Genomic DNA, 16,245 nt, shown 5'->3' on the forward strand with positions numbered 1-16,245 from the left:
TACTATTTGTTATGGCCAAAATATGTAGGACGGATTCTTTAAACATACTTTGTTGCGTCTCATTTTATGAATTACTTTAACTTGATATAGAACTTAAAGAAAGAAATGAACATTTTTTAAATTTGTGGTCTATATTAAGTATTTGTGTGATTATAAATAATATTATTAAGGGTAAGAATTTTTAAAGTTAAATTAAAATGTCTTATTCTTTTTGGAACGAATTAAAAATAAAAGTATGTCATATAAATTGAGGACGAGAATATATTATATAAAAGAAGTGTTGAAAACCTCTCGAAAATTGATCAGAACTATTAATTTTATCTTCGAATTATTGATAATCGTAAAAATACCTTGAATGATACGAAAAGGTATAAAAATATCATTCGATGGGAAAAAGATATGGAGTGAAAGGTGTAGACAATAAAATTCGCGTCGAGAAACAATAATCAAGAACGGAAAATTATAGCAACAATCAATTTTATTATTTCAAATGCGAGTGTTACAATCTCTATAATTCCTCTGAATTCGCCTTTTCAAATATAAATTCAACGACTTTAAAGCTTGTTCTTGAATTTATGATAAACTTGAACTTTATCTTGATCTTGACTTTCATTTGAATTCAAGGGCTTCGAGCTTGTTCTTGAATGCGGTGGTCTTGATCTTGATCGTTCTTGAACTTGAATGCTTGAATTCTTAAATTTGTAGCTTTGTAGAGAATTAAATGGCGATTGCACCACAAAGTTTCTCTAGCTTCTTGTTTAGAATTTTCTGTCTTTTTTCTGAATTATGAGGACCCCTATTTATAGTTTTAGAATAGAGGAGTTTCGATTGGAATAAGATTCCGTTCAGCCAATCAGATTTAAGTGACCTGACATATGGGCTTTATGGAGCGGGCTTGTCATCTTTGACACATGTCATAATTCTATTGGTTTTCTTATTTGACTTGACATGCCACATCATCTTCACACGTGGCGCCAAGATGGGTCTAGAATGAGATGAAATTGGGTTTAACAAATTGGGTCCATCCAATGTAGCCCAAATCAATTAATTTAGACTTTAATTAAATCTGTATTTATTGGACTTAAATATTTAAGTCAATTATATCAATCCACAATATTTATTTGGATTAATATATTTATATATTCAATATAATCCGAATCATTTTATAAATTTATATTTAATAAATTTTAAATGATTACAAATGCCCCCTGCTTCAAGTCTTGTCGAGATATTTTATCTTTTAGAGACTAGGCTTGAAGCATTAACCGGTTACTAAATTCACCTTAGTTAAAAATGAATTATAATTGAATTAACAATTGTAATCCTACTCAATTTCATATTCATATATATGTTTTATTGCCCAAGCCAAAAAGAAATTGTAATTGAACTAGGAGAAGGATTTTATTCCACCACATGACATCTATAAATAGATACATTGTCTCCACAATTTTATCTTCAATTACAGATTGTGAGTCTACGACGAAAATGGCATACTCAAGGTAATTTTCCTCCTTTTTTATTTATTTTCGTCACTTTTTTACAGCTTAACATGTCTGTCGTAAAAAATTCATATCTCATTGTAGAAAAATTAAATTCATTAACCGCTTGATTTTTCATAAACTAGACTATTCGATCTCTAACATACCCGAAATTCAGAATTTAATACCTTGAGAATCTTTCTAGATGATTTTTTGAAGTTAGCTCTAGATTCTGTCATGCTAAAAATTCGTCACTTTTTTTACAGCCTGACATGTTCGTCGTAGAAAATTCATATCTTATTGTAGAAAAATCATAAACCGTTTGATTTTTCAGAAACTAAACTTTTCGATCTCTAACATATTCAAAATTCAAAATTTAATACCTTCAGAATCTTTCTATATAATTTTTTGAAGTTAGATCTAGATTCTGTCATGCTAAAAATTGTCAGATTTGTGTGACTTACTAAAAATCTCTAGTCTTGACGTAGGAACAACGAAATCACAATCCGCTTGATGACTCCGAACCTAGATATAAAGGTCTACAACACATCCAAGATTCAAGATTTAATACCTTCCGAGTCTCAAACATCTTGACAGGTAACAATCTCTCCTTCACTTGTATTTTCCTCATTCTTCTTCTTCTTCTTCTTCTTTTTTTTTGGTAGATCAGCAAAAGAAATTTTATATTTTACGGAGGCTACATAATGGAAGGATTTATCACATAAAAATGTGTTTAACGTCCATGCCTTAACAAAATAAATAAATAATACTCTCAAGGTGTTTCATGGCCCCGAATGCTTAATCAATTTGAATTTTTACTAGAATGTCGTGTAACGCTCCCGCCTTGAAAAAAAACTCAAGGTGTTACAAGGTCCCAAATTTTTAACCATGAAGCTTTACTAGAATACCGTGTAACGCTCCTGCCTTGAAAATAAACTCAAGGTCTTACAAACTCCGGAATGTTTAACCAACTTGAAGCTTTACTAGAATACCGTGTAATGCTCCCGCCTTAAAAATATACTCAAGGTGTTACAAGAACTCGAATGCTTATCCAACTTGAAGATTTTCTAGAATACCGTGTAACGCTCCCTCCTTGAAAATAAACTCAAGGTGTTACAAGGTTCCGAATGTTTAACCAACTTGAAACTTTAATAGGATACCGTGTAACGCTCCTGCCTTGAAAATAAACTCAAGGTGTTACAAGGTCCTGAATGCTTAACCAACTTGAAGCTTTAATGGGATACCGTGTAAGGCTCCCGCCTTGAAAATAAACTCAAGGTGTTACAAGGTCCTGAATGCTTAACCAACTTGAAGCTTTAATAGGATACCGTGTAACGCTCCCGCCTTGAAAATAAACTCAGGGGTTACAAAGTTCCGAATGTTAAACGAACTTGAAGCTTTAATAAAATACCGTGTAATGCTCCCGCCTTGAAAATAAACTCAAGGTGTTACAAGGTCCTGAATGCTTAACCAACTTGAAGCTTTAATGGGATGCCGTGTAACGCTCCCGCCTTGAAAATAAACTCAAGGTGTTACAAGGTCCTGAATGCTTAACCAACATGAAGCTTTAATAGGATCCCTTGTAACGCTCCCGCCTTGAAAATAAACTCAAGGCGTTACAAGGTCCTGAATGCTTAACCAACATGAAGCTTTAATAGGATCCCTTGTAACGCTCCCGCCTTGAAAATAAACTCAAGGCGTTACAAGGTCCTGAATGCTTAACCAACATGAAGCTTTAATAGGATCCCTTGTAACGCTCCCGCCTTGAAAATAAACTCAAGGCGTTACAAGGTCCTGAATGCTTAACCAACATGAAGCTTTAATAGGATCCCTTGTAACGCTCCCGCCTTGAAAATAAACTCAAGGCGTTACAAGGTCCTGAATGCTTAACCAACATGAAGCTTTAATAGGATCCCTTGTAACGCTCCCGCCTTGAAAATAAACTCAAGGCGTTACAAGGTCCTGAATGCTTAACCAACATGAAGCTTTAATAGGATCCCTTGTAACGCTCCCGCCTTGAAAATAAACTCAAGGCGTTACAAGGTCCTGAATGCTTAACCAACATGAAGCTTTAATAGGATCCCTTGTAACGCTCCCGCCTTGAAAATAAACTCAAGGCGTTACAAGGTCCTGAATGCTTAACCAACATGAAGCTTTAATAGGATCCCTTGTAACGCTCCCGCCTTGAAAATAAACTCAAGGCGTTACAAGGTCCTGAATGCTTAACCAACATGAAGCTTTAATAGGATCCCTTGTAACGCTCCCGCCTTGAAAATAAACTCAAGGCGTTACAAGGTCCTGAATGCTTAACCAACATGAAGCTTTAATAGGATCCCTTGTAACGCTCCCGCCTTGAAAATAAACTCAAGGCGTTACAAGGTCCTGAATGCTTAACCAACATGAAGCTTTAATAGGATCCCTTGTAACGCTCCCGCCTTGAAAATAAACTCAAGGCGTTACAAGGTCCTGAATGCTTAACCAACATGAAGCTTTAATAGGATCCCTTGTAACGCTCCCGCCTTGAAAATAAACTCAAGGCGTTACAAGGTCCTGAATGCTTAACCAACATGAAGCTTTAATAGGATCCCTTGTAACGCTCCCGCCTTGAAAATAAACTCAAGGCGTTACAAGGTCCTGAATGCTTAACCAACATGAAGCTTTAATAGGATCCCTTGTAACGCTCCCGCCTTGAAAATAAACTCAAGGCGTTACAAGGTCCTGAATGCTTAACCAACATGAAGCTTTAATAGGATCCCTTGTAACGCTCCCGCCTTGAAAATAAACTCAAGGCGTTACAAGGTCCTGAATGCTTAACCAACATGAAGCTTTAATAGGATCCCTTGTAACGCTCCCGCCTTGAAAATAAACTCAAGGCGTTACAAGGTCCTGAATGCTTAACCAACATGAAGCTTTAATAGGATCCCTTGTAACGCTCCCGCCTTGAAAATAAACTCAAGGCGTTACAAGGTCCTGAATGCTTAACCAACATGAAGCTTTAATAGGATCCCTTGTAACGCTCCCGCCTTGAAAATAAACTCAAGGCGTTACAAGGTCCTGAATGCTTAACCAACATGAAGCTTTAATAGGATCCCTTGTAACGCTCCCGCCTTGAAAATAAACTCAAGGCGTTACAAGGTCCTGAATGCTTAACCAACATGAAGCTTTAATAGGATCCCTTGTAACGCTCCCGCCTTGAAAATAAACTCAAGGCGTTACAAGGTCCTGAATGCTTAACCAACATGAAGCTTTAATAGGATCCCTTGTAACGCTCCCGCCTTGAAAATAAACTCAAGGCGTTACAAGGTCCTGAATGCTTAACCAACATGAAGCTTTAATAGGATCCCTTGTAACGCTCCCGCCTTGAAAATAAACTCAAGGCGTTACAAGGTCCTGAATGCTTAACCAACATGAAGCTTTAATAGGATCCCTTGTAACGCTCCCGCCTTGAAAATAAACTCAAGGCGTTACAAGGTCCTGAATGCTTAACCAACTTGAAGCTTTAATGGGATGCCGTGTAACGCTCCCGCCTTGAAAATAAACTCAAGGTGTTACAAGGTCCTGAATGCTTAACCAACATGAAGCTTTAATAGGATACCTTGTAACGCTCCCGCCTTGAAAATAAACTCAAGGGTTAAAAGGTCTCGAATGTTTAACCAACTTGAAGCTTTACTAGAATACCGTGTAACGCTCCCGCCTTGAAAATAAACTCAAGGTGTTACAAGTTTCCGAATGCTTGAACAACTTGAAACTTTAATAGGATACCGTATAACGCTCCTGCCTTGAAAATAAACTCAAGGTGTTACAAGGTTGTGAATGCTTAGCCAACTTGCAACAGGATAAACCCGTGAAAAGACCAGTTTAAGGTGCAAAGAGACAAATATTGTCCACCTTAAGGCATGGAAATTTAAAGATCCTTTTAAAGATAAATCCGTGGGAACTCTAGCTTAAGGTGAAAAGGGACAAGTTTGTCCACCTTAAGGCATAGAAATTTAAATATTTGTTGAAGGATAAATTCGCAACAAAGCTAGTAAGGTGCAAGGGGACAAATATCGTCCACCTTAAGTAATGAAAAATTTAAAGATCCTTTTAAATATACACTAGTGAAAAGGTCAACTCAAGGTGCAAAGGGACAAATATTGTCCACCTTAATACATGAAAATTTAAAAAGATTCTTTTAAGTATACACCCGTGAAAAAGCCTAGCTTAAGGTGCAAAGGGACAAACCTCGCGCACCTTTAGAAATGGAATTCAATTACCTACGCATTTGGAGACTTCTACTTACATACTTGAAGTCTTACCTTCATGCTTAGAGGATTTGAATACTTCAACCTGTATACTTAGAGAATTTCGATACTTCAAATAATAAACTCAAAGAATATAAAGACTTCAATTGCATACTTGATCTAATTTAAAGACATCTACCGTACTAATAAGAGATTCATGTTTTATAAGGGTTTCCCCTTCCACAAACCCATCAATACTTCGTACAAGTCTAAAGTTTGATGAGACAAAAGATAAAATACATATGGCTTTGACTTTTCTTTGAATTTAAGTGGGAACATTTTTATTTTTGACACTCATGCAACTGAACTTAGAATATGGTTCTAAGCGCCTACGTACCTCAATAAAGAGGATCAAGTCACAACGTAGTTCTAGGGATTTGAGTGATTATTCTTTTTTTTTTGTGGTTGTGCCGTACACAGTTTATACTCTTGCGGTCCAGGAGTGACATGCAGTTTAGGCTCGCACCTTAAGGAGCATCATCTTACTTCATGGATAGTATCTCTTTAGGAATTTGCCATTAATAGGACCGATCCTTAAGCCATCAGCATCAACAAGCTTGTAAGCACCATTTGCATATGCTTCTTGTACGACATATGGTCCATCCCACTTTGAGGTAAATTTGCCCCCAGACTTGTGCGAAGTACTGATGGGTCTTCTTACCGCGAGAACATGATCTCCAACTTGAAAGCACCTCAAGCAAACCTTCTTATTAAAAGCACGAGATAGACGAGCTTGATAACATTCAAGGTTTTGTTGGGCTTCTAACCTCTTTTCATCAAGTGCTTCTAACTCAGCAAGACGCAATCGAGCATTTTCTTCCTCAGTGAGCCCTTCTTGAATAGCAAGTCTTAAGGAGGGTATTTGACGCTCGAGTGGCAGGACTGCTTCAACTCCAAAAGCAAGTGAATATGGTGTTGCTTGAGTTGGTGTGCGATATGTTGTCCTATATGCTCACAAAGCTTCTTCCATTCTTTCATGTCAATCCCGTTTAGATTTGGAGACAACTTTCTTAAGCAGGTTGCATAGAGTCTTATTGGATGCTTCAGCAAGACCATTAGCGGCAGCATGGTACATAGAAGATTTACGCTGCTTAAAGTCAAAAAGATCACAAATCTTGTTCATTAACTTGTTATCAAATGGTTTGCCATGGTCTGTTATTATATAGCGAGGGATTCCAAAGCCATAGATAATATTTACTCCGATAAAATTTGCGACATTCTCTTTCTTCACCTCTTTAAGAGCGACAGCTTCAGCCCATTTTGAAAAGTAATCAGTTGCAGCCAAGATGTACAAGTGTCCACCAGAAGACTTTGGTAATGGTCCTACAATATCCAGTCCCCATGCGTCAGATGGCCAAGATGCGATGGTTGGGTGCAATACTTCGGGTGGATGATGAATGAAATTCGCATGAAATTGACAAGCATCGCATTTCTGGCGTAATATAAGCAATCCTTCACCGTGGTTGGCCGGTAATACCCCATCCTCTTTATGTGAAAGTGAAGTTTTGGTCCAGATTGATGTGATCCACATACTCCTGAGTGTGCTTCTTGCAGAGCTTGAATCGCTTCTTCCTCTCCCAAACATCGTAATAACATACCCTCAAATGATCTCCTATATAATGTATCCTTGTAGTAAAGGAAACGAGGTGCACGACGACGTATATCAATTCTGTTTCTTGGATTTTATGGAAGTATCCCATAACATAGGTAGTCAATGATGGGTTGTCTCCAATCTTCCTTCGCAGCTTCAACAATGGCGACGATATGATCAAGCTTATTTTCAATATATTCTTCCTCATTTGACAGTGGTACTATCCATTTTTGACAGACAGTTACTTGCGTTTGATCAGGAAGGGTTAGCGTTGAAGCTAGAGTAGCCAATGCATCAGCTTTCTTATTCTCTGCTCGATGCACATGTTGAAGGGTTACATCCCAAAGCCATCTTATCAAATTTTGAGCATAATCATGATAACGGCGCAATTCAGGCTTTTTTACCTCATAACTTCCTAAGAGTTGATTAATCACCAAATTGAGAGTCACCAAATACCTGTAAATGTAATTGTTTCATGTCAACGGCCATTTCAAGTCCAAGTATCATTGTTTGATATTCAGTGACATTATTGGAGCAAAATTGATTTAGAGTAAAAGAGAATGGTAGAATCTCTTCTTGTGAAGTGATGAACACCACACAAGCACCAGCTCCGCCGCGATGTGCAGCCCCGTCAAAGTACATTTTCCAAGGAGGTTGAACTTCAATTAACATCACATCTTCATCAGGACACTCATCGGTTAACTCCCAATCATTTGGTATAGGATGGTCTGCTAAGAAATACACTAGTGCTTGTCCCTTCACAGATTTTTGAGGGATATACAAAATCTCAAATTGTTGGAATTGGAGGTACCATCTTGCTAGTCGGTCACTAAGGACAAGTTTTGACATAACAAACTTGATGGGATTTGCTCTAGAAATAAGGCGGACAACATGAGCTTGAAAATAATGCTTCATCTTTTGAATTGAGAAGACCAGTGCCAAGCATAACTTTTCAATTGGCAAATAATTTAGCTCATTTGGCGTCATCGTTCTACTTAAGTAAGAAAGAGCATTTTCTTTGCCTTCACTATTCTGTTGAGCTAACAGGGCTCCTACAGACCTTTCTTATGCTGCAATGTAGAGTATCAATGGTTTTCCAGTTATAGGGGCTGCCAAAACCGGAGGTTTCGCTAGATACCATTTGATACTTTTAAAGGAATCGCTACATGTTTGGTCCCAATTAAAAGGAGCACCTTTCTTCATGAGATGACTGAATGGTTGACATCTCACCGCTAGATTTGAGATGAACCTTCTCAAGTAGGCTAACTTTCCTTGGAGACTTTTTAACTCATGAATATCTCGAGGTTTAGGCATATTTGATATTGCATCGACTTTGGCTTGATCAATTTCAATTCCTCGATGTCTCACAATAAAGCCAAGGAACTTGCCGGAAGTAACTCCGAAGGCACATTTCAATGGATTCATTCTTAGTTGATATCTTCGGAGTAACGCAAACACATCCTTATGTCTTTCAAATGATCACCCCTCTTCCTCGACTTTACTACCAAATCATCAACATAANGCAAACACCATCCTTATGTCTTTCAAATGATCACCCCTCTTCCTCGACTTTACTACCAAATCATCAACATAACATTCAACATTTTTATGGAGCAAGTCGTCAAAGATATTTTGCATAGCCCTTTGATATGTGGCGCCAACATTCTTTAAACCAAATGGCATCACTTTGTAGCAATAAATACCTTTTGGCGTGCGAAATGCAGTGAGTTCTTCTTCTTTTGGTTACATGCGGATTTGATTATATCCAGAAGAACCGTCCATGAACGACATTGCCTCATAACAAGTGGTGGCATCAATCATCAACTCTGGAATGAGAAGAGGAAACTCATCTTTAGGGCATGCATTATTGAGATCTCTAAAGTCAACGCAAACTCGAATTTGACCATTCTTCTTTCTCAAAGGAGCAATACTTGAAATCCATGTAGGATATTTGACCTCACGAATAAAGCCTGCCTCAATGAGTTTTTTGACTTCATTTTCTCTCAACGGAATCAAGTCTGGTCTAAAACGTCTTTGAGCTTGTTTAACTGGACGAGAACCATTTTTGACTGCCAATTGATGGACCGCTACTCTAGGATTCAATCCAGGCATTTCTTTATAACTCCAAGCGAATACATCTCTATATTCTTTGAGTATATTCATGTAACCGACTTCTTCATCAATTTCTAGAAACGCACTCAAGTAAGTTGGCTTCAGATCTTCATCAGTGCCAAGGTTAACTTCCTTCAAAGGATCTATTGTGATCTTTACTCCTTCTTCAAGTTCTGGTGGAGCATCTTTAGCATCTTCCTCTTCCACAGGATCATTGTCATTGACCGATGTATGACCACACGAGACAATATATTCTACCTCTTCCTCAATCTTCATTTGAGGCAAAGAATCGTACTCATTTTTCATTGTAACATGATTTTAGGAACCTACACTTTCTTCATCATCCTCGCGCTCTTTGGTGTAAACCACAGTATGAACCTTTGCCTTGAGTTCCTCTTTATAGGAAACCACAAGTTCCACTCGTCGCCTCATCCTAGAAGGAATCAAACTTCTGAAATCCTTTCGAATCAAATGTGAAGTACGCGTTGTAACTTTTAAATAACTTCTCAGGTTCTTGTTATTCTTCTTCAGATGACCTAACCTCTCAAACACAGAAATTCTTGTTGTCGCTTCACCAAGTCGATCAAAGACGGAAGGCCTTTTATTGGGAGCAGTGACGTCATCTTCAAAAGTTATATGATTATTACTGGCCCTTCTTATAGAAATGCGAATTGGCAGCGGTTGGCTATAACGTAAGCCTTCATGCGCTTCCCTAGTTGTATTTTCTGATGGGAGTTTCCCTAGCGCTGATGACTCGCTAGGGTTGTATCCTGCCTTCATGAATAACTTGTAGGCATTGGGATCAAAACCTTCTCTTGTGCGCTTTGTAGGGAGAGCCATATCTAGCACTTGATCTAGAGCGACTGACTTTTCTGGCAATTTTGAAGACAAGTTTATTGCATCAATCCGTCTGATAGGAAGAGTTATCCCTCTTAATGCATTCTCTTCAAGGTTAGATGGTTGATCTTGTTCCTTCTTCGCTTTTGGAACATAGCAAAGCCTAGAAGTCTGCTTCTTCTTTGAAGACAGGATCTTCCCTTCATTAAGAATGGGAAGAGTCTTTAGTGTCAATTTTCACCTTTTCGATAGCTGAATCAATTCTTTTTCTTATGATATTATCAATCTTGATTGATTTGACGTCATTGGATTTGACCCCTTTAACAACATAACTTCTAAAATAGAATTTCACATCCGCAAAGTGTGTCTCCACTTCGGTGAAAGGATTATCATCTGCAACTATCTTTCTTTCAATTTCCACCTTCAAGATATTTCAAACAATGATAGTAAGAAGATGAGACAATTCTATTCTCATGTACCCGAGGCATGCCAAGTAATATATTGTATGATGTCTTTACGTCAATCACATGCATCTACGCGCTTGATCGCAAATCTCCCATGTGGATCTCTAATTTAATAGAGCCTATGGACCTCTGCCCGCCTTGATTAAATCCTTGTATTAACAGACGACTTTCACTAAGTTCCGCAGTCGTGATGCCAAGTTCCTTCAATGTGTGGATAGGCAAAATGTTGACTCCAGATCCTTCATCTATTAAGATTCTATTTATCTTCTTCTCTAGCACATGACCCACCATATACAAAGGAAGATTGTGTAGTGTTTCACCAAATAGAAGATCGTTATCTGTAAATGTGATTTTAGTATCACAGACATGTGCTTCTTGGGAAGAAAGTTCAATAGATTTTTCAGAAGATGAAAGAGACATCTTTTATGAGATTTCCCTTGTTTCTTTTTCTTCTTCCCCAGGAGACACTTTTGGTGATGATTCACTTGTTGTTCCTTCTTTTACAGTAGGAGGCACCTTCGTTGTTTGTTCTTTATCCACATTGAAACATGATGCCTCAACATTGCCTTGAGTAGACTTTGTGTCGAACGAGCTTGGCAAGAATTCCTCTAGAGTCACAAGACGTCGANCATCTCCCTTAGTGTCGACTTTTGATTTGAACGTGCTTTGAAAGTCGTTCTCATATTTTGTTTTATGCCCTCATTCGTGGTGAACTTTGCGGGTGACACATTTACACTCATGGATTCTTTGTTGTCATTTCTGGGCAGAAACTTGCTCCATCTCTTGGGTTCCTGCTTGTCCCTTCCTTTGCAAGGGTCATGGACAATAGTCATATCTTTTCCGGCAGATGACATGCTCAACTCCATGTCATGAGCGCGAGTAGATAAATCCTCGAAGGATTTTGGTTTTATTCCTTGCAAGATGTAAAGAAGCTCCCAATGCATTCCTTGAATACACATTTCGATTGCAGAAGCTTCACTAAGCATGTCCTTGCAATTGAGGCTCGCGTTCCTCCATCGATTTATGAAATCTATGACCGATTCATCCTTCCTTTGGCGAGTATTCATGAGTTCTACCATGCTCACCGTGCGCCTTGTGCTATAGAAGTGATTGAGAAACTCATGTTCTAGTTGCTCCCAACTATCAATAGAGTTAGGTTCAAGATCCGTGTACCAATCAAAGGCATTTCCTTTTAGATAGAGGACAAACTGTTTAACAAGATAGTCTCCAATGTTCCAGCATTATTACATGTCCCCACGAAGTGCGCGACGTGTTGTTTCGGATTTCCTTTTCCCTCAAATTGTTGAAATTTGGGGGGTTGATAACTAGCAGGCATTTTAATGTTATCAATCCTAGCAGTGCATGGCTTAGCATACATATGAGAAGACTTGGTGGATACTTCATACTTATCTTTGATAGTGCCTTAAATAAACTCCTTCAAGCGATCGAGTGGGATCATTCCTTCAGAAGAAACTGGCATCTCTTTAACAAACGGGGATTTCTTAGCAGGATCTTCGATTTATTGAACTTCAATGCCCTTTCCAGGTGCATCGCCATCTAAAAGTCGTTCTATCCTGTCCATTAACTTGTCAATTCGAGATTCTTGGTGTTGTACATGCTTCGTCAATCCTTCAACCAACTTCGTCAAATTTGCGAGTTGTTCCTCAGGAGAGGAAGCAGCAGTCACCAACGTTTGCATAATCATCGGAGATGCAGGAGAGTAAGATGTATCGTTGTGCAAGTTAATTTTCAGTGGACTCACGTTACGCGATATATGTGGAGATGACTCATAAGTTGAATCATAGTTCTCCCTTGTGGTAGAGTTCTTGGAATCAGATTGCTCAAGTAGAGCCAATGTCTTCTTGATCTTTTCAGCAACACTACTTCCTCCTTCTAGAGCATTTTTTGAGGAACATGCTCCTTTTGGAGTCGAAGACCCAAAAACAGGAGTTGACGTAGACGACACTTGAAGCGTTTGTTGTCCTAGTGTAGCAGCCTTGCTTCTCGTAACAGCTCCAAAACTTCCAAAGGTAACACCAAGGATGTCTTTAACTTCAGTAGAGAACTTGGAGCTAGTAACCATAGAGGCGGTTGATCGAGAGTTGTTGCTCATGGAAGTCATCTTGATATTCTTTGACGTTTGAAAAGTTGAGATGAGAGGTAGAGATTGTCCCACTGGGCGTGCCAGAATTTGTAGACAATAAAATTCGCGTCGAGAAAACAATAATCAAGAACGGAAAATTATAGCAACAATCAATTTTATTATTTCAAATGCGAGTGTTATAATCTCTATAATTCCTCCGAATTCGCCTTTTCAAATATAAATTCAAGGGCTTTAAAGCTTGTTCTTGAAACTATGATAAACTTGAACTTGAACTTTATCTTGATCTTGAGGTGTCCCATATTAAATGCAGATAATGTACAAGTTAATCCAGATAATGTACAATATCTCAGAAATATCGGTTCAACAATTCGGGATCTCCAAAAGAGCGCAAAAGTAGTCATCGTACATCAGGCCAAAAATCATTAAGTGAATCTCAACAAAAGAGCATCAATAGAAAATATGGGACAATGCTCCATCATAAAAATAATATTCCTAATCAAATACAAAGAGCACTAGAGTTTTCCATTTTGAACTCCCAATACATGCAACACTTTTATGAGAGGGGAGAGTTCATTTCATGAGAAACTCTATCATTCACATATTCAGGTTCAACCCCACTACCCGAACATTGAGAATTCATTAAATAATCCATTTTTCTATGAAAAATAATGTTAGTGGTGTGCTTAAACAACATCAGTATACACCATTACTGAAAATATTTGGTTTGATGGTGTACTTCAACAACATCAGTAAATACCATTATGGGAACTTTTTGGCTCACCAAGACTATAACACCCAATTATAGGATACACTACTCATAGGCCTGACTCAGCATTTAACACTTGAAATCGTTATACTTAATGTGAGTACAACTCGGAACTCATTGTAGCTCATAAAACAACACATTCAGATAGCAAATTAATGTTTGATATCGGTATTTGAAATGTGACGATTAATGACTACAATTTGAATGTGAATGCAGGAAATACAAACACATATTTAGGTAGCACAACAATGTCTTATATTGATGTTTAAAATGCAACTACTGATACAACATGGAATAATAAATGCTAATTTTCAGCAACATATTGCTGAACCAAATATGTTTTATCCGTGCAATATAATCGCGACAAATAAGAGTGATATAGAAAAGAGTGATTTAATTGAGTAGGAAGATTGTGATGCATATTCTAATTTCAATCATATGGGTTATTTGTTCCAAAATCTTTGACCTTCAGATGCTAACTTACCCAATTCATATGATAGTAAGTTTTATCAAGTTTATTCTAATGATTAGGTTAGTGATTCAATCTATATATATATATATATACATATATACATATATATGAATGGGGTAGGTTAGGACCAGAAGGTCTAAAATTTTGGAAGAAATAACTCATATTATTGTAATTAGAATATGCATCACAATTTTCCTTCTCATTTGAATCTATTTCTTCTATATCACTCTTATATGTTGTCACGGTATTGCTTGGATAAGAGATATTTAGTTAAAAATTTTGTTGTTGTAAATTAGCATTTATTGTTCCAAGTTTGTTACTAGTAGCATTTCAGCATTAATATCAGATATCATTGTTCTACTTGAATCTGTGTTTGTATTTCTTGCATTCACATTCAAGTTTTATTCATTAAATATCGTATTTCCAACACCTATAACAAATATTATTTTCTACCTGAATGTGTTGTTCTATAAGCTACGTTGAGGTCCAAGTGGTACTCACTTTGAATATGATTATTCCAAGTGTTAAATATTGCTTAGCAAGACTAATGAGTAACGTTTCCTATAATTTTGTCTAGTCCTATTTGTGAACCAAATGTTTCCAATAATATTCTATGTTGATGTTGTTAAAGTATACAATCAACAAATTTTTCATAGAAAAAAACTGTTTATTTAATGAATTCTCAATTTTGGGGTAGTGGGGTTGAACCTGAAATTGTGGAGGATAGAGTTTCTCTTTGATTGAGCTCTCCCCTCTGGCAAAATTGTTGCTAGTATTTTGAGTTTAAAATGGAAACTATGGTCCTCTTTAAATTTTATTAGGAATATTATTTTTAAGACGGGACATTGATGCTTGTGTAGGGACTACCGGAAAAGATCTTCTGTAAAACAAAAGAACTACCTTGTTGAAGCATAGAATATTGGTCTAGTTGTAAGAGCGTAGCATGTGATATGTGGGTTAGGCACACTTCATAAACATATATAAAAACTTGGTATTTAAGTGGACAATTATAAAGTGGCAGGCCAATTATCTGTCAAGTTTCAAACTGTGTGTCAATGACCCTCCGGGATTTCTTTGTTACCAAAATAACAAAAAGAAAAAGATCAGCACTAATTCTCATATCTTGTGGCACAAAGTTATTTATGATTCGTCAATATACAGTCTAGTAAGTTTCAAATTTAATCCATCACTAGACTACTACAAATATTGGCAGGAATGAGTATGCTATTTGTATCACAGTGCAATATCTTTGTCTATGTAAAGATGATTTTAACCAGAAAATGTTAAAGATATTAACTGGTCGAGCATTGTCATTTTTCTTTGGTCATTATTATTTTTTGATGAAATCCCTTTGGTTATTTTGATACATTAGGATTGCAAGGAAGTTATCTGTCACGCCTCGAGCTACCCCCGAGACGCGGACACGGAACCTAGGATCACAAGTGACCAAGCGAAACCTGCAGGCATGATCATGACATACTAAAGATAATAAACTGTTGCGGAAGCTAAATTATACTTAAAATGAAAATATGGGGAATATCCATATTCTATAACTGAGATATTTGAAAACAATGAGTTTAATACAAAAGAAATATCAACTCAATACTAAGCTGAATCTAACTATGTCTGAAAATAGCCTCTAAACTAGACTAGAAATACTGGGACAAGCCCCAGCTAAATCTAGCAAAAACTGAAACTAAATTACTAAAGACTGAAATGAAACTCATGACCGTTGTCCTCGGAGAATGAGGACTCACCACTGAATCTGCTGAACTGGAGATCGGGAAATCGATCTATGCGTGATCTGGATGCTGAGAACCTGAACCTACATCACGAGATGATGTAGTGCACGTATGCATCAGTACTTGAAAGGTACTGAGCATGTAGGATAGAGTAAAGCTGAAATAAAACATAACTGAACAAGCACAAAAACAAGTATAATAATCTGAACGTGATGTGCTGATTTCTGAGCTAACTGGATGCAATGACCAATTTATAACATGCTGAAACTGAATACTGAATATACTGATAAATGGTCAATGCAGAGAGTCTGACTGAACTGTGGGAGCTACTAATAACCGATAATAAAACCACATGAGCTAAATGTGGAGTCCGATGTATACGCCCCATCGAGAGGA

At 37.3% G+C, this 16,245-nt stretch overlaps 1 protein-coding gene across 1 annotated transcript; it reads right to left on the bottom strand.

The window, feature by feature from the left end:
* Positions 1-7,444: 7,444 nt before the first annotated feature.
* Positions 7,445-8,339, bottom strand: LOC107032662. The gene is made up of 2 exons (XM_015234243.1): positions 7,945-8,339; positions 7,445-7,808 (listed from the first exon to the last, which is right to left on the bottom strand). Exons 1-2 carry the CDS (start codon positions 8,337-8,339, stop codon positions 7,445-7,447), a joined length of 759 nt encoding a protein of 252 aa, XP_015089729.1.
* Positions 8,340-16,245: the final 7,906 nt, after the last annotated feature.

The sequence above is a fragment of the Solanum pennellii genome, chromosome 10 (genome assembly GCF_001406875.1).
Source record: "Solanum pennellii chromosome 10, SPENNV200".
In the NCBI taxonomy this organism is placed as follows: Eukaryota; Viridiplantae; Streptophyta; class Magnoliopsida; order Solanales; family Solanaceae; genus Solanum; species Solanum pennellii.